The sequence below is a fragment of the Helicoverpa zea genome, chromosome 28 (genome assembly GCF_022581195.2).
Source record: "Helicoverpa zea isolate HzStark_Cry1AcR chromosome 28, ilHelZeax1.1, whole genome shotgun sequence".
Classification (NCBI taxonomy): domain Eukaryota; kingdom Metazoa; phylum Arthropoda; class Insecta; order Lepidoptera; family Noctuidae; genus Helicoverpa; species Helicoverpa zea.
In genome coordinates, this window is record NC_061479.1 from 2,623,031 (window position 1) to 2,650,435 (window position 27,405).

Genomic DNA, 27,405 nt, shown 5'->3' on the forward strand with positions numbered 1-27,405 from the left:
TCAGAACTTGGTTGTTGTCACATGCACTCACGTCAGTTACTGGCTACATTAAAAACGTGCCGTGTTTGATACCTCAGAGTTTTTTTATTGTGAGTCAGATAACCAAAACTACTATGGATTATCATAATACAGGTAAGAACAGTTTTATTTGTTACGATTTACTAATGTTTACGTGTATTTTTAAGATTCAAAATCAATTTTTGAAGTTCAACATTTTTAAACGTTTTTTTGTATGAATTCTACTATTCTCAGGGATTAAAGTTATCCTTCCGAGTGTTTCCGGGTAACGATTTCTGTTGTAACATATTACAAAATCTGTCAGGTGATAGATATTACACACATTGGGTGCTACTTTTTGCTACTTTCGACAAAACTTAGACTTTTCTGCTGGTGTTAGCTAAAAACCATTAACCATTATTTTCAAGCAAAGTAGCAAAAAGTAGCACCCAATGTGTGTAATATCTATCACCTGACAAATTTTGTAATATGTTACAACAGAAATCGTTACCCGGAAACACTCGGAAGGATAACTTTAATCCCTGAGAATAGTAGAATTCATACAAAAAAACGTTTAAAAATGTTGAACTTCAAAAATTGATTTTGAATCTTAAAAATACACGTAAACATTAGTAAATCATAACAAATAAAACTGTTCTTACCTGTATTATGATAATCCATAGTAGTTTTGGTTATCTAACTCACAATAAAAAAACTCTGAGGTATCAAACACGGCACGTTTTTAATGTAGCCAGTAACTGACGTGAGTGCATGTGACAACGATCAAGTTCTGACAGATTTGTGGATAGCTGGCGTGTGGGTAGGAGTCCAAAAAAGCTCAGATTTCGTTCAGTAGTTACCTGGCTGGCTAACAAGTAGAATTTTTTTCTTTTATGTGAAAGTTTGTTTTTACTAGTTTCGCCCGGCTAAAAGTGCAAAATACCCCTATGTGCGCCGTGGAGAAGCGCACCGCGCAGGACCCAATCGTATCCAATGTTCCACAGGAGAGGGCCGAGAACTGACCCCTGAGGAACACCGCACGTCATCTTTCGACGACCCCATCCTTCTCGACCCGGGTACACGACAGCCCTTTCCGACAAATAGGCCCCGATTATGCGACGGAGGTACCCTGGCACTCCATGAGAACGGAGCGCCTCCTTTATTGTATTCCAGGGCAGGGTGTTGAACGCGTTGGCGATGTCGAGCGACACCGCCAAGACCACCTCGCCCCGGGCGACTGCTTCCTCGGCCAGGACCCTCACGCGCATGATCGCGTCAACTGTTGAACGCCCCTTACGGAAACCATACTGGTTGTCCGCCAGATCCGGCCCCTCTCCGGTCATGTGCTGAATAAGGCGGTCGGCGATGATTCGCTCAAAGATTTTTCCAACCTCATTCAGCAACACAATGGGCCTGTAGGGCCATAACCTTTGTTAATTCATTCCTTCCTGTCTTCTTTGTTATTATGTGTGTGTACATAAATTGTAAATACATAAATAAAGGACGTAGGATAGTTTTTATTACAAAAAAAAAAATAATAATAATCCGGACATACAGCGCCATCTATCGGTAAAAACTAAAATCTGCCGGAAGTCACTATTCCACGCGAACGAAGTCGCGGGGCAAAAGCTAGTACCCAATTAGTAAGGTATAAAATTACTGAACACTTTGAACATGCTTTGGTAAACAATAATCAGAGGTTTACTGTCCATCAGACGTCTAGACTCAACGAAAAACAATGATCATTCACAGCCTTTTGTATTGTCCCACTGCTGGGCACAGGCCTCCTCTCACACAGAGAAGAATGGTGATTTCAGACTTCATAGTCCAGGATTCTTCGAGATGTTTTCCTATACATTTAATCAGTCATTGGTGTCCATGATATAGTTACAAAGAAAGTACCTACATAAAAACTTAGAAACGTTACATTGATACCTAGGTACTTGTCTGATCTGGAATCTATACTATTATTATAAAGCTGAAGAGTTTGTTTGTTTGTTTGAACGCGCTAATCTCAGGAACTACTGGTCCGATTTGAAAATTTCTTTCAGTGTTAGATAGCCCATTTATCGAGGAAGGCTATAGGCTACTTTTTATCTCGGTACGGGAAGTAGTTCCCACGGGATGCGGGTGAAACCGCTGGCGGAAGCTAGTCACAGTCACAGATATACACTTACTTGAGAGGTTTTTGATTTTACCCAATAGGCCTTCCGCTTGTTACGCAGATTACCATTTCTTTTTTAAATTTAATGCAAATTGTTTTCAATTCGATATTTTTACATTTCCACTATTTAGCACATTGTCTGTAACTTGATTGTAAAGTAGTTAAAAATTACTCATGGTGTTTCCCCTAGCGACATTGTTCTTTGACTTTTGACTAAGAAAGACTAGTATTGAGCTCCTTAGATGCTTTTTACATAATTAATATACAAGTTTAATTAGCTATGTTTTACATTAATTTAATATTTTACGTGTTAAATCTAGTGTTAAATAGTGAAGCAGGCATTACATTCAGTAAGTAAAGATTTTAATTTCCAGAATTAATTTTAGTATAAGGCCATCTGTAGATAAGTTTTACTAACTTCTTCTTCCTCCTGCCCGGTTCCCAATTTTATCTGGGGTCGGCGAAATATGTCATTCTTTTCCATTTTCCCGCATCACTCGTCATACTGACACTCACTCTCTTCCTATTCATGTCATCTTTCAGGCAATCCATCCATCTTTTCTTAGGTCTTCCTCTTCCTCTCCACCCGTCTACATACATTTCAGTTTTACTAAAGTAAGTAGCGATGAAGGAGATTGGCGAACAATAGAATGCTCTTAAGCTCATACATTTCTGATAAGTACACATCATCATCCTCCGAGCCTTTTCCCAATCATGTTGAGGTCGGCTTCCAGTCTAACCGGATTCAGCTGAGTACCAGCGCTTTACAAGAAGCGACTGCCTATCTGACCTCCTCAACCCAGTTACCCGGGCAACCCGATACCCCTTGGTTAGACTGGTGTCAGACTTACTGGCTTCTGACTACCCGTAACGACTGCCAAGGATGTTCAATGACAGCCGGGACCTACAGCTTAACGTGCCATCCGAAACACAGCCAATGGTGTCTAAGATATACTTAGAAAATACATACAAACTTAGAAAAGTTGCATTGGTACTTGCCTGACCTGGAATCGAACCCGCGGCCTCATACTTGAGAGGATGGTCCTTTACCCACTAGGCCACCACGACTCTTTTATCTCTTTTATTTCTGATAAGTACACAAATATGCGAATATCTCTTTTCCTAAATGTCCCACGAGATAACGCCCATAATTAAAGTTATTCTTAATTACCAGCATGTCGATTCTATAAAATATCACAACTCACTTCGACATCACTCTCACTTCGACTTCGATCTAAAGGTAGAATTCCGTGGACGCGACAATAGTCAACCTTTGAAAATGTATGGCACCGTTGTCGAGGCCCGTGACAGTCGCGCGCGGCCGACGAATTTCGTAAGCTGCTCGCGGCATTGTCAAAAATTTAATTCTGGTTTTACTAAAATTCTATAGATGTTATTAAGCGCTAGACCATGTTGAGAAGCGTACGGCCGCGAGCGGCTCACGAAATTCGTCGTCCGCGCGCGACTGTCGCAGCCCTCGGCAGCGGTGCCATACATTTTCATAGGTTGACTTTTGTCGCGCGCGGCTGCGACAATCGCGACCCACGGAATTCTACCTTAAAGTTTCGTGATTGACATTGTCAAACTACACTAGCGCTTCACTAGAAATCAGAAATCAGAAATCAGAAATGTTTTATTTGTCAAACATAGGTGTAACATTATATAGGTCTTACAAATAATAAAGTGCGCTATGTTTTGTCAACAATGACATACAAATTAATATACAATTATAATACATGTAAAAAAAGAAAACATGAATTTAGCATTACAAAAAATACAATACTTAATGTTAGATAAAATTATCATTTAAAAACTCATCTAGCCTATAATAACATTTTTTAAGCAGTAGCTGGTGTAGGGTACATTTAAACTTTAATACTGGCATACGCTTAATCGCGTCAGGTATTTTATTATAGACTTCGGGAGCAATGCCAAAAAAACTTTTCTTCATTAGTGCTGTTTTACATTTGACATGGCATAATGTGTTGAGGTATTGAGCACGTAGCGGCATTTTCTTTACTGTAGCCAGTTTTTGAAATAAATGTGGGTTTTTTTTTACAAATAATGCTGTTTCGAATATGTATAAAGCTGGGAAGGGTAAAATATTATATTTTTTAAAATATGGAATGCAACTGTCTGTCTTTTTTAGGCCAAACATTGACCTTACACACCTCTTTTGTATCCTAAACACGACTTCCCGGTTTGTTGACTGTCCCCAGAAAATTACACCATATCGCAAAACCGAGGATACCAATCCATGATACGCCATTAGTAGTGTTTCAGTGTTCACTTTTTTTGACAGTTGAAATAAAAGGTACGCTGATTTACTCAATCGCTTGCAAATTTCTTCCAGATGCGGTTTCCAAGTTAACTTATCATCAATAGTAACACCCAAAAATTTTGTATTGCTGACTTCTTCTATTTTAATATTATTATAGGTGACATCAACTGGAGTGTTAACTAGCCGTTGGTGGAAGTGCATAATTTTGGTTTTATTTAGATTAATTACTAGATTATTGTCAATAAGCCATTTAATTATTTTAGAAAGAGTATTATTTATGTCAATTTGGTAATTATTTGGATTGTCGCATTTTATAATAGCCGTGCTGTCATCAGCAAAAAGCACCATTTCTTGACTTATCATTTTAGGTAGGTCGTTTATGTATATTAAGAATAGCAGGGGTCCCAAGATGCTACCCTGAGGTACGCCATATTTACACTATCGAGCGTGTTGACAAGTTGAACTAAATCAAAGTCGAGATTTTGACAGATTTGTCAAAATCTGTCTATCTATAGGGGAGGTAGGGGAGAGATGGGCAGTTGGGAGACATGATCAAATCAGAATAAAAGGGGGGTCCTTTTATTCTGATTTCTGATCATAGTTTTGTTTTTTTTTAATTGGGTAGTTTACGTTACCGACTGGTAACGGTGTTCATCCATAGACTATCTGTCATTTCTGTGAGTTGTCAAGAACAAACACTCGTAAAAGTACTTAAATATTTTGTTGCGGTTTCGGATCGTTATAAAGAGAAAACTAATGAAAGGTATGTGTATTTTCTATTATTAATTATTGATTGTCAAAATCTCCAGTTACAATTATAGTAAGTCGATGATTGCTGACAGTATTCTACTTGTGTAGCCCTTTCATTTGATACCCATATTGAGGGGGCTGTGCCATTTTGTGCCGGCGGCCATATTGGATTTAATTAAAGGTGTATACAAAATTTCAGACCAATCGGTTGACAGGAAGAGGGTGAAATTTGAATTACTAAATTTGATCCAAGAATAAATAATAAAACAAACGGGGTGAGCTAAATAAAACCGTTTAAATATCTCGTAATGTTGAAACTGATTGTAATTTTTAGGAAAGCTCTTTCATTATATCTAGCCGAATATAAGAAATGGCAATAAAAGTTGATAATGATCTGTAAAATCTGATTTTTTATGCAATAAATTGTGAAAAAGTGCCCATCCCTCCCCTACCTCCCCTAAAGTATGAAATGACATTACGAATCGAAGTGAAATGCGAGTTGTTGATCGAGTTTTATAGAATCCCAGTACAGAGCTCTCGTTGATTATCAATTTTATAGCTGGCCGCCGATACCCCAGGGTCCATATAGAAATTTGCCTATTGTCCTTTGCAAATGTACCTAAAACCCCTTCGTATGAGTCATATAAAAAGGTATAATAATTTCCAGCTTATTATATTAATTAATTATTAGGATTTATTTACATAGTTATTTACAACTCAAAAAAGAATTCTATCCTAGTAGAACAATTAAAAAAAACACTATATCTAAAAAGCGTCAAAAAATTCATCCCCATCGCTGTCAATTGGGAGCATAGGTACCCAAGAGACTGGCAGCATTACCTCGTTGGATGGCCATGCTGATCCTTTGTCCGAGGCCTTTGCCAGCCCTTTGCCAGCGTTTTGGTCACGAAAAGCGTCAAACAGCCGCCTGAACAGATCTTTAATAAGTGATTCTTTTTACAGATGCAAATTCAGAAATGTCGGTAGATAGAGTGAATGATCTGACTTGCAGTTCACAAATTACCAACGTCGCGGGTTGTACGTACTTGCATCAATGGAATCACGTTTATTCTCAAAACTGGGTAGGATTCGGTAAGTATTCTATAAACCTTAGAGATTCGATACTAAACTGACGCTCAGCCGCCGAATGTGAGCGAACGTTACGAAATTTATTGTTTTCCGTACATATTATTTATTAGGTCACATGTAGCCGACACGTTATGCGTAATATGCATAGTCGCTGACAATCGGCAGCTGACATTTAGTTTAGTTTGAACGCAGTCTTAGTAAAAGGTATGTTTTTTTTTAACGAATTGTGCATTTGTCGTGCCGTAACAACTTTTTTACAGCACGTTTTTTATTGCGAACCAGAAAAACTAACCACCGTGCCGCCGTACGGTGGATTTACCGTACCTATATTTTCATTGCATTTAGGGTGTTTCTACATGGTGCATGAAGCAGGAGCAAGTTAACATGCGCAAGTGACAAGTGACAAAAGCACGCGGGTGGGTATTTTACTTTGGTACATGCGCGAGTTGCTGGACCCGCACGTTTTTAAAATGCATGTAACCTGCGCATGTGCCTTAATATGCGCAAGCTACTTGTACCGTGTAGACTCACCCTTGAAGAAGCGAGTTTTTCTAGTGTTTTATTAACTAATATTTTAATTACAGATGGCACGATAACCAACTACACGACTGTAAGAGCTTATACCAGCAAATACACTTTGACTCTGGAGAAATTTGATAACCTGACAACCATTTACAGTAACTTCGTTTCTAATGACGTAAACAATAATAATGTGATGTCTATGCAACTACAATGTGGCGGAAACCCGAACAAAAACGTCATCAATTTAGTTGATAATGGCTATTGTGAGTATTTTGATAAAAATCTTTAATCGAATCGAATTCAAAAGAGAGGTTCTCAGTGAGGGCTGAGGGATTGTTCGCGCGAGTTACCGTGGCCCTGGTACATAAAAGGCCAACGACGGAGCACGACGGTTTTTAGTCAGTAAGAGTCTGACACTCCCTCACCGCTGCTAACCCACAGCGGGAGGGGTCATTTGATGATTTTTGACGTCTTTAAAAAAAAAAAGTTCTCAGTGAGACATGTTCCTATGTATGTTTGTGCGCGATTAAATGAAGATAAAACAAGATAAACATATGCATATCCTAAAAAGCTTTTCTACAGTTAAATAAAACCGACTTTATTGAAATCACTTTACCCATTTATATATATTTACCTACACACTACCTGTGTGACATCACATACCTATATCTGTATTAGTTAAAACTGCATCAAAAACAATACGTTCATTATATAGCTTTTTGCGGGGACTTTCACTATATATTTAACATTTTCATTTAATTTCAGATCACTACACCGTGGATTTTATCGTCACATATACTGATAAACCGTTCAAGTTTAACTGCCAGCAATATTCCAGTCTTTCAAAATGTAAGTAAACTAACCCTGTCTGCGATGAAGTCTGTTCACTATAAAATACTGGCTGTTTACCCAATAATACATACACATATACATTCTCTCAAAGCTTCACTTGTGTTGCGAGGGGACCGTTTTCACTCAAAAATAAATTATTTATACTAAATTTTCAAAATCGCAGTAACACATTGCGTGCGAACATATCTAAAATGTCCGCGAAATTGCAACCTTTGTGCTCGAACACATGCTAGCTGTGGACTCGCGTCTACATTTTGACACAAGGCAATTGTGGACGAAGTTTCGACGTGTTTTCTCTGTAACATCTTATGGTGCAAGTAACTTGCGCATGTTGAGGTACATACGCAGGTAACATGAATTTTAAAAAACGTGCGGATCCAGCGACTCGCGCATGTAACAAAGCAAGATACCCACCCGCGTGCTCTTGTCACTTGCGCATGTTAACTTGCTCCAGCTACATGCACCGTGCATTCTAACTACCAGATGCTTATTTGTTTCAGATGTGTACGTGGCCTGGATTAACTCCGAAGGGAATAGAGTAATAGTATTCAAAAACAGTCCAGTTCAAGCCGACTTTTCGCTATTAAAAACTCACAATGGTTCAATACTATGTTGTATTTACTACGTAGAAACAACTACTGAAACTTCAGTGGATATAAGACGCTTTGTCAAAAGCAAAACTTTGTTCGTTTATCAAGAAAACTTATCAGGGAATGATTTTATAACGAACACAGTTGTAACTTCAAGTAAGTGTCAAGCTTGTTTTTAGTTTTCAAAAAAATAATCAGTACACTCATAGCAAGATAGGTATGTAGTTGTGAGCCTCGGTCAGGCATAAAAGTAGACTCGAGAGCCCCGAGAGCACACCCAAGTACCACCATCAATTAAAAAAAAATCATCGTTTGACTACATTGTTAGTGAATTTGGGCCTAAACTTCGGCCGATAGTCCGATGGTTGACTGATAGAGTATTTCGATGTCAATGGTGAATCCAATGAAACTTACTACCATTCATTTTCATACTGATTTTATAAGCCCGAACAACCTATCGGCCGACTAAAAGTTTGCAGGGTGCGAAAGCGACGCTCTTATGTGTAAAATAATACACTTGATAAGTAGTTTTCATACACAATAATTACGCTAGTATAACTAAGGGAGACAGAGTAATTAATGAGAATAATTTAAATATTTCAGCTGAGAAAAACTATCGCGAGAATACACCTAACATATCAGTGACCGCAGAAACCACAAACAATGTTTTAAACAAAAGTGTTGAAATAGAAACAGAAACAAACAAACAAGAAAATTCAAATAAAGAAAACATCGATGCCTATTTAAGAAAACTTAAATTAAACATACCTGGCGATAACACAAAAAAATCAGAAACAGCAGAACCAAATGAAAATCCTAAAAGTAATAAAGAGGATATTCTCGATGTCAGTACTCGGAGATCTGAAACGGTTAAAAAAACAGAGAACGAATGTGTTTACGATGAAACAGATTCAGTAAAGAAAATTCCAGATAACTCTAAACGAAATCATAAAATGAAAAATAAGTCTAATGATATTATTGAAAGCAGAATTGGTTCTCCGAATGAAAATCCTCGGGATGATATTAGTCTTCCTAATGATCAAAAAGGTGTATTTGAAATTACTTCATCTAAAGCAGAAGGAGAGATTTCTAAAGTGATAGATTTAAGGAATGAGACTGAAAATAGTAGCACTGGTATGTTCTTCATCATCATCATCATCTCCCGAGCCTTTTCCCAACTATGTTAGGGTCGGCTTCCAGTCTAACCGGATTCAGCTGAGTACCAGTGCTTTACAAGAAGCGACTGCCTATCTGACCTCCTCAACCCAGTTACACGGGCAACCCAATACCCCTTGGTTAGACTGGCGACAGACTTACTGGCTTCTGACTATCCGTAACGACTGTATGTTCTTCATCATCGGCCTTTTTATATTCCCACTCTAGCTAGGCTTCTTCCCTTTCTAGCCATGTCAACTTTCACACAATCCATTCATCGTTTCTTTGGATGTCTCCTTCCACAGTATCCGTCTACATTCATGCTCATCACCTTCCTCATAACATTATCGTCATTCAACAATTCAACAATTTCCGAATATTTATATTTTTATATTTTCTGGGGACTATTGTTCCACCACTTCTTCTTCCCAGCAAAAATACATAGGAAGTGGTGAAGGGCGGGCGTTTTGGGGTTTGTCTTTTGTAAATTTGACCTTCAAAAAGTGCTGTTTTACAGCGTACTTTGAATAAATGACTTTTTAATATAATGCTGAAAACTCTGTTTCAGATAAAGAAGGCGATCATAGCAATCTTATTATTATAATAATATATATATGTGCAACGTTGTTTATTGTTATAGTTTTATTTATAATAATAAAATGTTGCTGCAAAAAGAAACCTGCAACGCGACCACCGATGCCATTACCAAATAATGAAGTGAGTTGTGACTCATTAACGCAAAACTAATAAGTTTTAGGTCCCCGGATCTTCAAAAGAAAAAGACCTATAATGCTGTGTTCAAATATAACAGCCTCCGAACGTTACGCAGTTCATTGTAGTTTTAATTCCGAATATATTCACTTTTTCGTTCACATCTAACCATTCAATATGCTTAAAATGCATGGACGTTGACTGGTTGGTCTGGTTTGAACGCCGCCTAATGGCGTCCAGGCTAATTTGTTCCTTACATAAAGTCCATAAAATTCTTCGTCTTCATAATCCCCGAATTTTCATGAACTCAAATGTTTGTTTTTCAGCGGCCATTTTATTTAAACTTATTGTTCGAGAAAGAATGTGAACGAGAAAGGCAGGCTATCGAGCAACCTGTATATGAAGAAATAGACAACTAGCCGTATACCTGCCTTAGTTCGGATTACACTTTTAAGTATAAATAAAGAAAAAACAGAGTACAGATTGTAAATAGTTTTTTTTATCTTCTTCTTCTTTCAACTTCTCCTTCTTTCCTTCTCAACGATGAATTGATCTGATGGAGCTGCATATTTTATTTCCTAACAATCTCTAGTATCAGAGCTTTCTCAAATCCGCCTGACGGCCTCTGACGTGGAATTGTAACAACGACTGCTACTGAGTAGCTTTCCGGGACGTCCGCTTCACGTGCCCTCCCAGACACAAGGGTGTAACATTTCCAACTTCCAGATTCTGGGCTGCTTTGTGAAAGTTATTAAAGAGAAGTAGAGATTTCGGCAATCGATCACAGGACCTAGGGCACAGCAGCTGCGTCTTTCGAATAAATACAAGGCCAGCTATGGTTCCTGGACAAATGATAATGACCTTCTTTACTAATTTGTTTCTTTGTAAAATCATTAATGACACACCAAACCAAAATATGTGCCTATGTCATGCTCACTATCATGCAGGATATACATATAGTAGGTATCTATGTTTGTTACTTGCTTTTGTGGTTCAACATAGCATGAAATGTGGTAAGTTTTTTACTTACCACATTTCATGCTCACACACAAATAAATCTACTCCAATCTGTAAAACTTTCCCAATCAACATTGAACCTTATGTCTAAGTGATAAAGTTGAAAATCTATTTGATAAAGACAGATTGTAGTATCTTGATGCACTGGCGCCTGAACTTACAGACATGGGTATAAGTCTGCCCTTTTTTAAAGAAAATCGTCAAATGACCTCTCTGTTCATGTTCCTTCTTAAGCCCTTTATGTACCAGGGCCGCGGTAACCCTTTAGAACTTCCTACGCTTTATTTGAAGGGCCGAAATCGCTTTGTGGGTTTAAGAAACTTTCACGAAGCAGCCAGAAGCTTTGAAGTTGGTGATTGATACATCCGTGCATCGGAGAGCACGTAAATGTCGGTCCTGCGCCTTATCTCCCTTCGGTGGTGTCGGATTGCCGTCCCATCGCGTTATGAGAGTGAAGGAACAGTGAGTGCACCTGTCTCTACGCAAATGCTCGTGCACTATAATATGTCCTGCGCAGTTGGCTAATCTCCTTACGTGAGAACAGCCGCCGTAGCCGAGAATCGGCTAGGATAACATCATATACCTATCGGCTATTTTTAGCCATGCCCCAACTCTATAGAAAACAAGCTACTATACTACTACCTACTATTATAAATGACCAGGAAAGCTACACAATTAATTATGCATTGTTATCACAAGGAAAACTGGCCGCTTTTGATATTCGTCTGGTTTCGTTCTTATTTACCTACATATTGTTATAATTATCCGTTCTCCGCCATTTGACAGGACAATTGCATAAAGAGCAGTGATTTACGGAATTGTAAACAAAGTTAAAATGATTTTAACTGTCTATTCTCTGTTTGTACTGACAGTATTTCCTGGATTTTTTATTTGTTTGCCGAACAGTAAGTTGTTTTTAAAACTAAACTAACCCCTGCACCGTTCATCCCTACTAATATTATAAATGCGAAAGTAACTCTGTCTGTCTGTCTGTTACGCTTTCACGTCTAAACCACTGAAGTGATTTTAATAAAATTTGGTACAGAGATAGCGTAAGAAAGAACTTTTGAACTCCCGGACTTTTGAAGAATTCTCTTGGAGACACGATATAACCGAACTTTATGCGGGCGAAGCCGCGCGCGGAAGCTAGTTAGTTGTAGTCATCTGATGATTATCCTGCCTTAGGCCGGCGGCATTACACTTTTACTTTTCGCTCCAATAATTAACTTACGATATAAATGTAAACCCCCTTCGTAAGTAGCTTACAGTAATTCCTTAGAACTTTTTACAACTAACGGAAATTCGCACCCAATTTGTTATTGTTTGCTCAAACTTTTATTATTCTTGTAAAAAATATATATCTTCTTATTAATCGTGCTGTATTTTAAAAAAAAACTGAATAAATGCTATCTTCTGATTCTTCAGTACGTGTATTAGTCGCTTCCGGTTCCTATCTATATTTAAATTTTAAATAGGTAACTTCTTGCTTTTGTAAAACAATCACTTATGGTAGATTCACTAGGTATCACTACTGTAAAAGTTGTCTGTTAGAAAGAGTACCTCGATAAATGGGCAAAAGTAAGTTCGAACCAACTTCGTCCTGGGCCTCATAATATTGTCATAATGTTTTATTATAATATAAGCTGTATTTCTTTTTCAGATATTTATTTTAAAGACGCTCCATACTTCTTCGGTTACAATGTAAATGATGTGTTAAACATCGACATACTAATGATTAACAAACCAAATGACATGACGTTTTATATTTATATTTCCCCCGGCATTCCCGGTAAGTAATTATATTTGTATTATATACGTTCTACGTGGCGGAATCGCGAATCGAATTAATGTGACGGATGTCGACGTCGTGCCATACTGTGCAACGTCACGTCAGCTATTCAAAAGAAAATCGCGCCGCACCGGTAAAATCGGTCCAGTAGTTTTTGAGTTAATCAATTACGAACAAACAAAAATATTTTTTTTCCTCTTAGTAATAATAGTATAGATTGTATTTATTTACTTCATCTTCAGGCAAGAAATTCACACTCCCAGATATCGAAGGTCACATTCAGTTGGGCACAGTAACACTTAAGTCTGTCAGTTATACAATCGATCTGGAATTGCGTGATGGGACCTCAACTATCTGTACAGTGATAATAGCCGAAGGAAAATTGATAGATTATCAAAACTGTGAGTACTAAAATTATAGATGTAATGTACACACTACAACAGGGACCCGATTTTCCTAATTTTACTTAAGCGACATATGATTCACATTCGACTGAGATCCAATCACGACTCAATTACGATTGAACCGTATGTGGCATTCCGCAATTTTTTTTTTAATAAACGTTTTTATCCTTTTCTGTCATTTTATAATGAATCATTTTGTCTGTAAAAGATTTACGATTGTAATATGATTGTAGAGTAAACTACCGTATAGACCAAAATGGCAGACCAATCGCAAACCAATCGAATGTCGTTGGAATACGATTGGTCTTATATTAGTAGCAGAATGTCCAATATGGTTAAAACTGTTATTGCGATCATATTGTGATTCAATTTCTATTCGATTTTGACACGATTAACTTAGGCTGCGAACGCACAGGCAGGTGGCTTGCTTAGCGCCTAGTGTCTAGCGCGTCACCTAGCTAGCGAGTAGCCCCGTAAAACGAACGTTCTAAAATGAACGCGACCGGCTGCACTAGGCGCTAAGCAAGCCACCTGCCTGTGCGTTCGCGGCCTTAGGAGAATCGGGCACCTGTGTTCAAATTAAATTGACTGTCAGCCGCCGATGGTGAGTGAACGCTCAGTGAACGTCACGAAGTTCATACATACATACACAGGTATTCACTTTTTCGGCCATAGTTCCCATAGTTTCCCCATTCCTAGTCCATTAGTATCCCATCACAATAACCCCAGTAGTAGTAGTTTATTCCATAGTTGGCAATAGTTTAGCACCGAACCAGGGATTGTCCTTGGGTACATTTCTATGGTGTATACAGGGATAATCATCGGTTTTGTGTCACCACCTCATTATAGTTGTCTCAAAAGGGCTTCAGCGTGTTGGCTTCGGCCCCACGTTCGCCTTCCAAAAATCGACGCACATAAAAATAATGATTAATCTAAATAATTTCTGTTTCAGCTACTACGATTGTGTACAATAAAGATTGTTTAAACGATGGATATTGTACCATTCTTGTGGATTTTAATAAGTGTCCTTATCGAAGTGAGTATGTAGGTAGTAATATTAGTCTAAGATTCCATCTAGAGGCGACCTTCACCGATCTGCTTACCGGTTGAGAAGTAATTTTTATCTGGTTGCCTAAACACTTCCTTTCAAACTTAAATCAAAATCTGATCCTCTTGATTTTTTTTGGAATTCTTTACTTATTTATAACTAGCTTCTGCCCGCGACTTCGTACGCGGATCCTGTCCCTTATGCCAGCGACTACGGGGTCAGCAAAATCAAAGATCTGAATCGTCTGATATTGAATTTTAAGGGCCCGTTGACTTGAAAACAACGGAATACGCATAGCCATTAGAAACGTTCCATATATTTAATTTTTGTACTTCAACGGCAAAAGCACAGCAGACTAAACAAAACGCTGAGAACTGAACCGCAATAGACGCGACCATAGGGATAAAAGTAGTGATTCTAATTAGTCCGCATTTAAGTTGTGTGTGGCAAAAATATTACACGTATTATTACGTTAAAAAACATTAAATGTTACTGAGATGACAAAGTCGTGATGACTTAGTGGAAGTCGTGGTGGTTTAGTGGGTAGAGAACCAATCTCTCAAGTATGAGCTTACGTCTTTGATTCCAGGTCTGGCAAGTACCTGCCAATGCAACTTTTCTAAGTTCGTTTGTACTTTCTACGTATATTTTGGATACCAATGACCGTTATTTGGAGGGCATGTTAAACTGTAGGTTCCGGCTGTCATTGAACATTCTTGGCAGTCGTTATGGGTAGTCAGAAGCCAGTAAGTCTGACCAGTTTTACCAAGGGGTGTTGGGTTGAGCGGGTAACCGGGTTGTGGAGGTCAGATAGGCAGTCGCTCCTTAGGCTTGGCCGTCCAGAGTGGAGTCGCTAGAGCAGGGTTAGTAGCCCTGCTCGGAGGATAGGTGCCTCGTGGTAAGTGACCCACAGGGAGCGTGTAATCTGCGTTTAAAATCCGCCGAGGTATCCTCACATTTCAACCGCTCATGTCCATGTTGCCCTCTTGTTGCTATTCAGTGACTGATTCCCGGGGGCCCAGTAAGTGAGCTGGCGAGTCTCCACCTGCAATTTTTACATGTATCTAATACATTGTCATCGGCAGGTGCCATAGTTCCCGTAGTTTCCCCATTCCTAGTCCATTAGCATCCCATCACAATAGCCCAAGTAGTTTTCACCCACAGTTAGCAATGGTATAGCACAGAACCGGGGATTGTCTTTTTTTAACGACGTCCACCGGGGATTGTCCTTGGGTTCATTTCTATAGTGTATAAAGGGATAATCGTCGGTTTTGTGTCACCATTTCATTAAAGTTGTCTCAAAAGGGCTTCAGCGTGTTGGCTTCGGCCCCACGTTTGCCTCCCAAAAATTCGGAACTCTGTAGTCCCGAGGTCTGGAAGAGACATACAAAATAATAATGAGATATAACACAACAAATTCGGAGAGTGGGGGCTCGTGAGGAAACGTCTAAGTATGTAAAATTTGTACTAAGCAGTGACTTAACACAAAATTCAAGCGTGTTAATCTTCGTTATTATTTGTTTGTGAGAAGGAGAAAAGAAAAAATACGTATACATTATTTTAGGGTTATCTAAAAGAAGGACTAATTACTTTTTTTGATTCACCATACCTATTTCATAACATTCATTTCTATACATTTCAAGACAGTGTAGTATTGCTCTTGAAGTTCCACATCAGGTGTTCCAGATCTTCGATGTTTTTTCGTCAATAGAGAGTGCTTATCAGATTGAACCAGTTGTGCTAAAACGCAGGGGCGTAGCTACCGCCGTATCTGCCGTATCAATTATACGGGGCCCCCGGGCCACGGGGGCCCCAAAAGTGTGTAAAGACAAAAAATAAAAACTTCCTAATTTATTTTATTTTACAAATATCAAAATTCTGAATAGCAATTCTTTTTTTTTCCCGCCTTAAGCGTGCGTTCAAAAGTTAACAACACTCTACATCGTTATGGTGGGCTGCGGGACTTCCCCGTTTTACTTACTTCATCTTCAACTCAGCGGGGAATCCTTCATCGATATCGCGATTTACGTGTACGTTGTTGTACTTTACACTGGATATTAAACCACGGAGTTAGTAGCAGCATAAGGGGGGGGAGAGGGCGGTCCGCCACTGGTACCACGTCTCGGGGGGTGCCATCTCGGTCGACACATATCTGCACGACCAGGATGGCACGGGCAGAAGGGACAAGTCACTGAGGGTGCCATTCTAATCTGCAAAGCCTAGGTTCACTACCAGTCACTGCATGCTATTCAAAGAAGACGGATCGCAATCCATACAAAATTGCCCCACGTCCTATAACAATGTGACGAATCTCAAAAAAAAGATAAAAATGTTAAAAATAATATGGCATACTCTCTAATTTCTTTTTTTCACACCTTCATATGAAAAAAATGCTTTAAAGATTGTTTAGGCGCTGTTACGAAAACATCGTTCATGGGACTATTTATGGAATATTTTATTAAATTATTTTTTTCTCAAAACTTAAAAATTTCACACTGATTTTTAGGGTACAGTTAGAGAGCTGATATTTTCACAGATGATGTATTTCTGTTGCCGCTATAACAACAAATACTGAAAACTAGAATTAAATAAATATTTTGGGGGGCTCCCATACAACAAGCATGATTTTTTTGTCCGTTTTATAAATAATGGTACCTACGGAACCCTTCATGCGCGAGTCCGACTCGCACTTGGCCGGTTTTTATAAAACATGTTTGGGTTTTTTATATCCCAAATTTCAAAAATAGCTCTTTATAAGTTTGCAAAGACCCGTTTCCGGTTTCTTTACGTTAAATTAAACCTAGCAAAAACCACCACGAATGATTTCTACACGATTTTTAAGTACTTTTATTTACAATTTTAATCCATGATTATTGGGTGCTCAATAGTTAGTCCGCCGCGGGTGCCACCCGATGCTACGCCGCCACCGCACGGAGTGCAGTGCACTGTTTATTTACGCGCTTTATATAAATGTGCATTAAATGAGTGAAAGGAAAATAGATTATCCCAGCGGCGCTGAGAAAAGAAAAAGTTAACAGAAAAGGGAAGAGGTTATAAAAAAAGTGCCATATAAGGGCCTCCAAACAATTTTTTATACGGGGCCCCGACAAGGCAAGCTACGCCACTGCTAAAACGTCATATCTTTATATGATATAGTCTAGCTGGGCTCCTGGGGTTCCACATCAGGTGTTTTACATCTTCAATTTTTATAAGTCAACAGAGAGTGCTTATCAGATTGAACAACTTTTGCTTAAACGTCATACCTCTATATACTATAGTCTAGCTGGGCCCCTGGAGTTCCACATCAGGTGTTCTAGATCTTCAATTTGTATAAGTCAATAGAAAGTGCTTATCAAATTGAACAACTTTTGCTAAAACGTCATACCTGTATATGGTACAGAGAAGCTGGGCTCTTGGGGTGCCACATCAGGTGTTCCAGATCTTAAAATTTATTATCTCAGCTGAAAATGCTCATCACATGAAACAATTTTTGCCATGGCATCATTTTTGTATCTCTTATAGTTTTGTTGGTCTGTTGGTGTTCTGCATCAGGTCTTCAAGTTTCGAAGATACATTATAGCCTATATGTTGACCAGGCTTAATACTGATACAACAAAGAAAAAATCATTGAAATCCGTCCAGTAGTTCCGAAGATTAGCGTGTACAAACAAACAGACATACAGACATACAGACATACAGACAGAATTTTTTTTTTTGGATTTGAGCTCCATTGCTGTTTCTAAACCCCACCCAATTATTATTTTTTAATATATTCAATGTACAGACACAGTTTTTTTACAGATTTATTATATGTATAGATATGTATTTATTTATTATTTAGTACTAGCTTCCGCTCGCGGCTTCTCTCGCGGGTGTTGATAGTTAATATTTTATTATTTAAATACCTACCTACTATACATATGCTGTCACTCGGTAATGTACCCAAAAGGCTGGCAGCATTGCCAAGTTGGATGGCAATGCTCAATTATTGTCGTGCGAGATAAAAGGCAGCCTTAAAAGAATACCTACTTAATTCTATTTGTACTTAAATACTTTTCTTTCAGAAAATACAACAAACTTTCATTGTTCCAAGATCGATTTTCGACTGAGCATGTGCGCTTTTGAAAGTGAGTACGAAACCAATCTCAAATGGGGACAATTCTATGATAATGATAGTAAGTACAGAATAACCAGTATTTTTAATGGTATTTACATATAGACAGTACGTTATGTTCGTAGGTATAGTTATCACATAGCATCATTAAGTTCCGAAATAACATTCCTCACTCAAGTCCATACCATGGAGCAAAATCTCCTAAGAAATTAGCGCGACACCATGCGGGGTGAGGGGGACGAGGAACATTACTTCTTTGGATACGAAAACTTTTTGTAATATTAAATATCGATCACAGGTATCTCATAGAGCCCCATCGGGGCCCAACAGGGCCAAGGTCTGCCGGGGCTGCGGGATTGTTCGAAAGAGTTACCGCGACCCTGGTACTTAAAAGGCCTACGACGGAACACGACGGTTTTTAGCCAGTAAGAGTCTGAAACTCCCTTACCGCTGCTAACCCACAGCGGGGGGAACATTTGATGATTTTTGGCGTAGTTAGAAAAAAAAGGTGTCTCATAGAACCGTACGCAGTCATGCCCACCATACGAATTTAACCCAGAAGAAGGCGCCTGACCTGTCTGGTTTATGGCATCTCAGCTCATATTTCATTCTTCTGTAGCACATACATAATTTATGGAGAAGAGGTTGACAATTGTAGCACCACGATCTTTGTTTTTCCCAGGGTCCGTTCAGACAGACCGGCCCGGAGAGGAGAGCAAATTCCCAACACGTTCAAAATCGAGTACTTAGTATTTGCAGTGTTTTATTCAATAGTTTTACAAAATGATCTTATTATAGGGAAATATTAAAACTAAGTATCAAAATATTCATCCGCATCGCTGTCAGCTGGGATCGTGCCCAAAAGGCTGGCTGCATTGCCACGCTGGATGGCAATGCATATCCTTTGACCGAAGTATAGGCCAGCCCTTTGGACTTTGTGCTCGAAGGCGCTCGGTGTGAAATAATAAGAGGAGCTGAGCTGATCGGCTCTGGCTGCGTACTTTTTCTCGGTCTTGCAGACGTTTGGCTCCGATTGCATGCTCTTTCAGCCGATCGGAGCCGATTCCGGTCTGTCTGAAAAAAAATGCGCGCCTATGCTTTCCGAGCTGTCTATGATTTCATATCTTAAATAAATTTCATTCCAGATCATATTGGATATATGCCGAATATAACATCGAAGATATCAAAATACCTATTCTTCTTAGAAGACTTTGACAACAATACTTTTGTGGGAATAGAGCCAAATAAGCATAAAATAGTCATGCAATCAAAGATTCGTAAGTGTTTCTCTATATTTACATATTTTCTGGTATTATTTTTTTATGTGGCCAAGAAGCCTTACGAGGCTAACCTAATTTTTTTTCCTTCTGTTTTGGCTGCCGTATTGTTCGAGCGAGTTTCCGCGGCCGTGGCACGTAAAGCGCTTAAGAAGGAACTTGGTGGGTTTTAGTCAGTAAGAGTCTGACACTACCTCACGTTACTAACCCACAGCGGGAGGGGTAATTTGATGATTTCAAAGAGTGAGCAGCGTAAGGAAGTGTCAGACTCTTACTGATTAAAATCCATTATGTCTTCTAACTTTGTACATATAATTCTTTCCAAATTTTATGGCCACTCGTACCTAACATTTCGCAAGTCGCTCCACAGAAACTATTTAATAATGGCGCGTCCCAGTACTCTGAAGTTAGTTACAAGTCGCCATCAAGATTGGCGAGAACCATACCAAGGAAAGTTATGTTTTTTTTAGGCGAAGACAAAAATGTGAGCATACTCCTGTTCAATGACACGACACAGATTACATTTGATTGTGAAGAATATAAACGGTATACAAAACGTAAGTTTATCCACAGATTATATAGGTAATCTAGCAGGGCCAAGGCCCGCCGGGGCTGCGGAATGGTTCAAACGAGTTACCGCGGCCCTGGTACATAAAAGGCCTACGAAGGAACACGATGGATTTTTAGTCAGTAAAAGTCTGACACTCCCTCACCGCTGCTAACCCACAGTGGGCGGGGTCATTTGAACATTTTTGCCATATCGATAAAAAAGCCCAGAATTCATATTCTGGTAGTCGGGCCGATTTATTGTAGAAACTCTGCGTTGCACTATATATTTGAAATGAAATGAAATGAAATTATTTATTTGCTATGAATGTAGGTACAAAAATATGGTGTTAAGTGAAAGTAGAGTCCAGTACATTCTACCATGAGGCATGCACTATATTGCTATCAGTCTGTTCTCCTACAAAAAAATCGGTCACCGATATCAACAATGGGCAGCCTTAGTTTCATATAAGATGAACATGAATAGTTTAACACATTTTTTTTTAATTTACAGACTTATATGTAGGCCTTATTAATACAACAGAAAACAAAATAACGACAATGAGTGACAATAAAATTACGATTAAATACAATAAAGTATACAACGCTAGTATATTGTGCTGCATATACTATACGAAGTCTGAAAACACGCCTGAAACATATATAACACGATATGTTGAAAACAAGACAATGTTGTTATTTTATTATAATTTGCCTGGTAAGTAAAAGATGCATTGGTACTTGCCTGATCTGGAATCGAGACACTTTACTTGAGAGGATGGTTCTTTACACACTAGGCCACCACGATTTTCATACATACATACTTTTAGGGTTCCGTACCTCGAAAGGAAAAAACGGAACCCTTATAGGATCACTTTGTTGTCCGTCTGTCTGTCTGTCTGTCTGTCTGTCTGTCAAGACCCTTTATCTTAAGAACGCGTGGACGTATCAAGCTGAAATTCACATGAAATACTCGGGCCTATTGTCCCTTTAGGGTGTGAAAATATCAAGCTTCTAAGCCAAGCCAATCAAAAGATACAACCGATTATGTCGATATTTTCAACAAATTCTCGACACTCGCAAAGGAATCAAAACCTACAGGGTACTTCCCGTAAACTCAGAATCTTGAAATTTGGCATGAAGCATTGTTATATAATGCAAATATAGGAAAAATTGCGAAAATCTCTTTTTTTTTGTTATATAATATAATAAAAATATTTTAATAAAATGAAACTTACTACCTTATTTCTCACGAACGAATAAAGGTACCAAATTGAAATTTATACCAAATACCTATGTCTATTGTCCCTTTAAGCAATGAAAAAATCAAACTTCTAAGTTAACGCGATCAAAAGATACAGCAGTTTTACCGACACCTTAGACGAATTTCCGTCACACGCTAGGGAATCAAAACCCACAAGGTACTTCCCGTGAACTCAGAATCTTAAAATTCGGCACGAAGCAACGTTATATAGTACAGATAAAGGAAAAATTGCGAAAATGATAAATTTGAAGTTACATAAAATATTAAAATATTATTTTTGCTTACATGACATAAAATATTTTTTTAATAATTATAAACTTACTACCTACCCTTTTTCACATGAACGCGTAGAGATATTAAAGTTTTTAATAAAAAGTGAAATTCATATCAAACACTTCTTAAATATAATGGCCTCTAAACTGTGAAAAATTTTAAATCATTCAAAGGTCACCAAGGGCACCTTAGTATGAAAACCATACCCACGGCGGATACGAACGAAATATAGCACAGTATAATGATAAAGGCTCTGATTTACTATGGCATTAGTCGCATCAATGTGAACCATGGGAATCTAGAGAAAATCAGGTGTAAACATCAAATATTTTCCTCATTTCAATGGGGAATTTAAACGACCAAGTTTGACGGATTTGAGAAATCATTTCTTTGTAGTGAAAGAGTATACTCGCCGTTTATTTCCATTGTCATCAGGTCAGGATCTGATGATGGAAATCCTGAGAAATCGAGGGCAACTATCAGAAATTGTAGGCATGCATAGGATTAAAACTTGATTCTCAGATGTATGTCTGGTGATACTATCAAACAGTGAAGGTTTAGAGCTTATCTGATGATGGAGACGTGAGAAAGTCGAGAGAACTCGGTATGTTTTAGTTACGTCGTGTTTGGGCTTATATTATTCGTATTGACGAGAACTTTTCACAAAAGTTAAAAATAAAAACTTTTTACAAAAAAAAAAACAACTTCTAAAACAACAAGAAAACTGTTTATATGCATCGGTCTAGATCTCGGTGGTTAAATAAATATAGATGCATCCTCTAGACACCGACTTCTAGACCGATGCACCTAACATCTTTTTAATTTCTTTCTTGCTTTTGTTTTCTTGTCTTTTTTTTTATATGTTTGAAGTTGGATTTGTTTGTAAAATGCTACAAAATAAAATAATGCCGACTTTATAAAACAAAGAAAGGGACAGAATTACACTTTTGTCAAGGCTCTAGAAACGTAAAGCCAGCAGCGCCGAATCCTACTCTCTAGAAGTCGTCGTTACAATTCGACAGCTACAAGTCGTCAAGCGGTCTGCTTTAACCCAAGTTAGTAGTGAATTCTCATCACCTAAAATAAAATAAGCTCCAACACAAGGTTACGTTATAAATTGTAAAGGAGTTCCCATAACTATATCTGATCTTAGCTGTCGATCCCACAATGGCAGTCAAACCTATCTTTGTGGAAAGTCTTCGCCAATACGAATAAAATAAGCCCAAACACGTGGTAGTTGCAACATACCGTTCGGGAGTTCCCTTGACTCTCTGTAGTCTCCATAATCAAATCAGCTCCAAACCTTCACTGTTTACCAGTACCCTCAAAAATACACTCACATGTCTGGTTATGACTCGATGCGTGCCTACAATATTCAAGAGTTGCCCTCGTTTTCTCAGGGTTTCCAGATCCTCATCAGATCCTGGTCATCCGGATTGGCACCTTCCTTCTTTATGAAATGTCTTTAACAATAAAAACTAGCATTGCAACCTGTACAATCCTCTGAAACTGCTTGTCTTTTATATTTTTCAAACGATCCTGGACATTCGTCTCCATGGAATTTTAATAAAATATTTATATTCAAAGAAACGTCATGCCATTCTCCACGATTTAAAACTACTTTGATTCATGTCCGCCACTTTTTACAAAGCGGGTCAGATATGCCCCATGACCTTTAAGGCATAATTAGTTATTTTCAATCAGATTTCTGAATGATGACTATAAAATGTTGTATATAAATAACTTCAATAAAATAACTTTTACAAGGTACTGGCCTACTATTTTAGTTATATTGTAAAATAAAAAATATTAACTATTTTGACTCTCACGAAATTACCATAACTATGATTGTTCTAAACTGAACGGTTGGCGCGAAACTCACTTTTTATCTATACAGCATTTGTACGGAACCCTCGGTGCGCGATTCCGACTCGCACTTGGCCGGTTTTTTTAACTACAGATTTACAGCCTTACTTATAAAAATCATCTAATCACCATTTTAACTAATTACTACTTAAAGCCTTAAGAAGTGATTAAAATTTGAGTTCATTAGTAAAGACATGCTTAAGCAATGTTTATAAGTAAGAGTATTTCTTAAACAGCCCTTAAGTATTACTTATTATTTAATTCACGTTTATAAGTCAAACTCAAAATTTTTTATTCCAAATAGGCCTATGAAAGCTCTTTCTAAACGTCAAAGCTAGGTGCACGGTTCCAAAGAGTTGGTCTCATGGAGAAGAACCATGGACACTCTTTTTAAAAGAAAATAAAATTAATTACATATTTCATACAGTTTTCTATCTAGTCCTGAGAATGTTATACAATCCAAATTGAGCTAAAAATGTATTAATAAATTATACAACGTAAGGCTGCCATTCTTTTTTTTTCAGAAAATAATTCAATTTCAGTAAATACTGCCGAGGATTATACAGCGAAAACATCATTTCCTCAAAACCACGATATAGTTTACATAGCAATAATAATAGTTCTAACAGTATTATTATTATTTCTGACTTTATCAATGATCAAGAAAATATTTTGTAAGAAGACCTCTGAAAATTTAGCTAAACCTGAATCAGTAGAGTTGAATACGATAGTAAGTATATTTCAAAATATCGCGCCACGTGACTTTGCAACTCTGTTAGCCATTAGACACTTCACGCATGCTCAGCGTTGTTCTATTGTGAAGTCAATAGTAGGTGGGTCTGTGGGCGGTGAGTTCGGGTGGCTCATCGCTCATGTCTAGATAGACAACAGACCCGTGTCGGCGGCGCGCGTTGTTCCACATGCTCCTCAAAGAGATGTCAGCAAACCCAGCGGGGCCCAGCAGGGCCAAGGCCTGCCGGGGCTGCGGGATTGTTCGAAAGAGTTACCGCGGCCCTGGTACCTATATAAAAGGCCTACGACGGAACACGACAGTTTTTAGTCAGTAAAAGTCTGACATTCCCTCACCGCTGCTAACCCATAGCGGGAGGGGTCATTTGATGATTTTTGGCATCGTTAAAAAACAAAAAAAAGTCAATAGTAGCCAACTGCGGAAAAGCAAAGTACGAACAAACGTGAAAGGAGTGAAATGGTGGATTTCAGAGTTGCAAACTTATATGATGCGTATTCTATGTAAATAATAACATCAAATAAATAATTATATTATTATCACTAACTAGCTTACCCTCGTGGTTTCACCCGCATCCTGAGATAACTGCTTCTGGCACCTAGAAGGTGATAAAAACTATCCGCCTTCTCTCAGGTCTGAGCTATCTCTCCTCTAATTTTCAGCTCTCGGCCCAGCCGTTTACCTACGCGTGATGGCGTGACCTAGAGATATAAGATTTATTTTTATATAGCAACTCGTATATACATTCCCGCCACCGGTTTTATCCACGGCAACGGCGGTAAGGGTACTTTTTACCCGAGTTCCCGAGGGAACTACTTCCATAGTTCCCTCGGGAAGTGGGTGAAACTAATGACGGAAGCTAGTAATTAAGCTAGTAGGTATATTTTAATTTATACCTATATTATTTTTTATTAATATACAGGCCACATCAGATGGAGTTTTGTACACTGCCTTCGAAAATAAAGAAAAGGACTTTCGTAAACAGGAAGAGCCCAATTACGCCGAAATAGTAGGAGTATTGAATCCATTTAAAAATGGAAATTTGCATGTACAATTTCAGTAGCAAACTCTTGCTAACTGACCGGATCTACTTCTGCGATAGTTTCTTTCTACTGTCGAATTATATATACAAACTTAAACTACTTATCTTTATACAAATCTAAAAATAAAATACTATATTCAAAATATATATAGAACATCGATCAGGCGTCGAAGTATTCCTCCGTATCACTGTCCTCCGGAAACGTGCCCAGAAAACTGGCTGCATTGCCACGTTGAATGGCAATGCTAATTCTTTGTCCAAAGAATAAGCCAGCCCTCTGGTCACGCGAAGCGTCGACAAGCCTTTTCGCGATGTCCTTGTAAAGTAACTGTCGAATTTACCCCGACTTCACACTCCTAATTTACTAACGTAAAAATTATATACTTTGCCTAACTGCCTACCGCATAATCTTTTCCTTCTCGTCTCAATCCATCCTAAGGTTGTCTGAAAGAGATCGCTCTTAGCGATAAGACCGCCCATTATGTCACCTACTTTCACTAGTTTAAGATCAAAAATGTAAAATTTGTGTACTTACGGCCAGTTTCTTCATCAAAAGTCAAGAAGTTCAAGGCTTAAGTGACAGCAAAACTAATAGAAAAATTGAATTTGACCGTTACTTTTACTTTAGACATTACTTTGACTTTTACTTTGGCTTTAACTTTTGATGAAGAAACTGGCTGTTAATAAAGAATATATATCTATCTATATAAGTCACAAGTATTATAATACATACACACATATATATGTAGGTACCTACGGTTCAAAGTTGGTTAAAATTAATGAAGAAAGTTTTTTTTTTTAACTAAGAGGTACAGAAAGGGATTGTTTTAAATAAAAAATATACAACATAAAAGTTATATTTCATTTCTTTACATTTTTACTTTAGGTGTTATGACTCCAATAATTTCAACTTAAAGCGAAAAACACGAGTAAGTACAGATAATCAAAATTTTGATTTCTCGGTCCCACTGTTATTTTAAACAATGAGGAAATTGAAACGGTTCATGCTACTACTTTTCTAGGAATAATAATACACGCACATATTTTTGGAAAGGGTTTTTCACGTAGATAAGTACCTACCTCAATTTTGATAAAGCAGGATGTAAAACAGTTTATTATTCATTTGTAGGGAAAACCGCAAAATAATGATAAGGAACTGAAATACTACTATTTTTACTTGTGTAAACAAAATCAGGGATATTCATTTTCAAATCAGTTGTCGAACTTCATTAGTTATATACAACATGTAACTTAATTAACGCACATCCTGAAATTAGTTTGTTCAGAATCGTTTACTGAATCGATTTATATCATTTTTAATATAGGTAATTTTTTATCCCAAAAATAATTAAAACTACGGAAATTATAAAATATTAAAAAAACTTAGGTTTTTTTCATAACTTCAATTGCAAATATTAAGAGTAAGAACTTGTTCATTGTCCTTTAAGTCCGACATACATAATAATTTAAATAAAATAGGAACTTTACTAACATTTTAGGAATCTTAAATAGAACAGACGTAATCTAAAATGACGTAACCTGTAGGTTCACTGCCTCGTTGGTCTAGCTGTCGCAAGCGCAGCTGTCGAGCACGAGGTCTCGGGTTTGATTCCCGGGTCGAACCGAAATCGCTTTGTGGGTTTTAGAGACTTTCACGAAACAGCCCGCAGCCTGGATGTTGGTCCCCAGCGGGGCCCAGTAGGTCGAGTCATTTCATGAAGTGGTCAAGTCTACGATAAGGCCACCACATATGTATTATGATTATAACATAATATTCTAATTTTTACTGGGGAGTCCCACATACCCCTCTCCCGTCCCCCGACGGGAAGGGGATGCGTAATAGCATTTTTAGCCTAACGACAACAAAAAAAAAAGAAAGAAAAAAGGGTGTTTAAGGGTGTGCGTT

The 27,405-nt window shown here is 38.0% G+C and overlaps 2 protein-coding genes across 9 annotated transcripts; both read left to right on the forward strand.

Annotated features, from left to right (window-relative positions):
• Nucleotides 1-737: 737 nt before the first annotated feature.
• On the forward strand, nucleotides 738-10,601 carry LOC124643853. 7 transcript variants are annotated; one of them, XM_047182965.1, is made up of 8 exons: nucleotides 738-760; nucleotides 6,156-6,284; nucleotides 6,866-7,066; nucleotides 7,569-7,652; nucleotides 8,156-8,401; nucleotides 8,849-9,379; nucleotides 9,969-10,117; nucleotides 10,438-10,601. In XM_047182965.1, the coding sequence occupies exons 2-8, from the start codon at nucleotides 6,170-6,172 to the stop codon at nucleotides 10,528-10,530; spliced, it is 1,419 nt and encodes a 472-aa protein (XP_047038921.1). In that variant the 5' UTR covers nucleotides 738-760; nucleotides 6,156-6,169; the 3' UTR covers nucleotides 10,531-10,601. The 7 variants fall into 7 exon arrangements, with proteins under 7 accessions (XP_047038921.1, XP_047038919.1, XP_047038922.1 ...); XM_047182963.1 differs by having other exon boundaries at nucleotides 757-817; XM_047182966.1 differs by lacking the exon at nucleotides 738-760 and adding an exon at nucleotides 795-813.
• A 1,305-nt stretch (nucleotides 10,602-11,906) lies between these two features.
• On the forward strand, nucleotides 11,907-25,596 carry LOC124643873. Of its 2 annotated transcripts, none has more exons than XM_047182995.1 (10): nucleotides 11,907-12,033; nucleotides 12,789-12,917; nucleotides 13,160-13,318; nucleotides 14,274-14,357; nucleotides 18,434-18,544; nucleotides 19,629-19,760; nucleotides 20,231-20,317; nucleotides 20,821-21,024; nucleotides 24,234-24,439; nucleotides 25,380-25,596. In XM_047182995.1, the coding sequence occupies exons 1-10, from the start codon at nucleotides 11,964-11,966 to the stop codon at nucleotides 25,518-25,520; spliced, it is 1,323 nt and encodes a 440-aa protein (XP_047038951.1). In that variant the 5' UTR covers nucleotides 11,907-11,963; the 3' UTR covers nucleotides 25,521-25,596. The 2 variants fall into 2 exon arrangements, with proteins under 2 accessions (XP_047038951.1, XP_047038952.1); XM_047182996.1 differs by having other exon boundaries at nucleotides 18,434-18,496.
• Nucleotides 25,597-27,405: the final 1,809 nt, after the last annotated feature.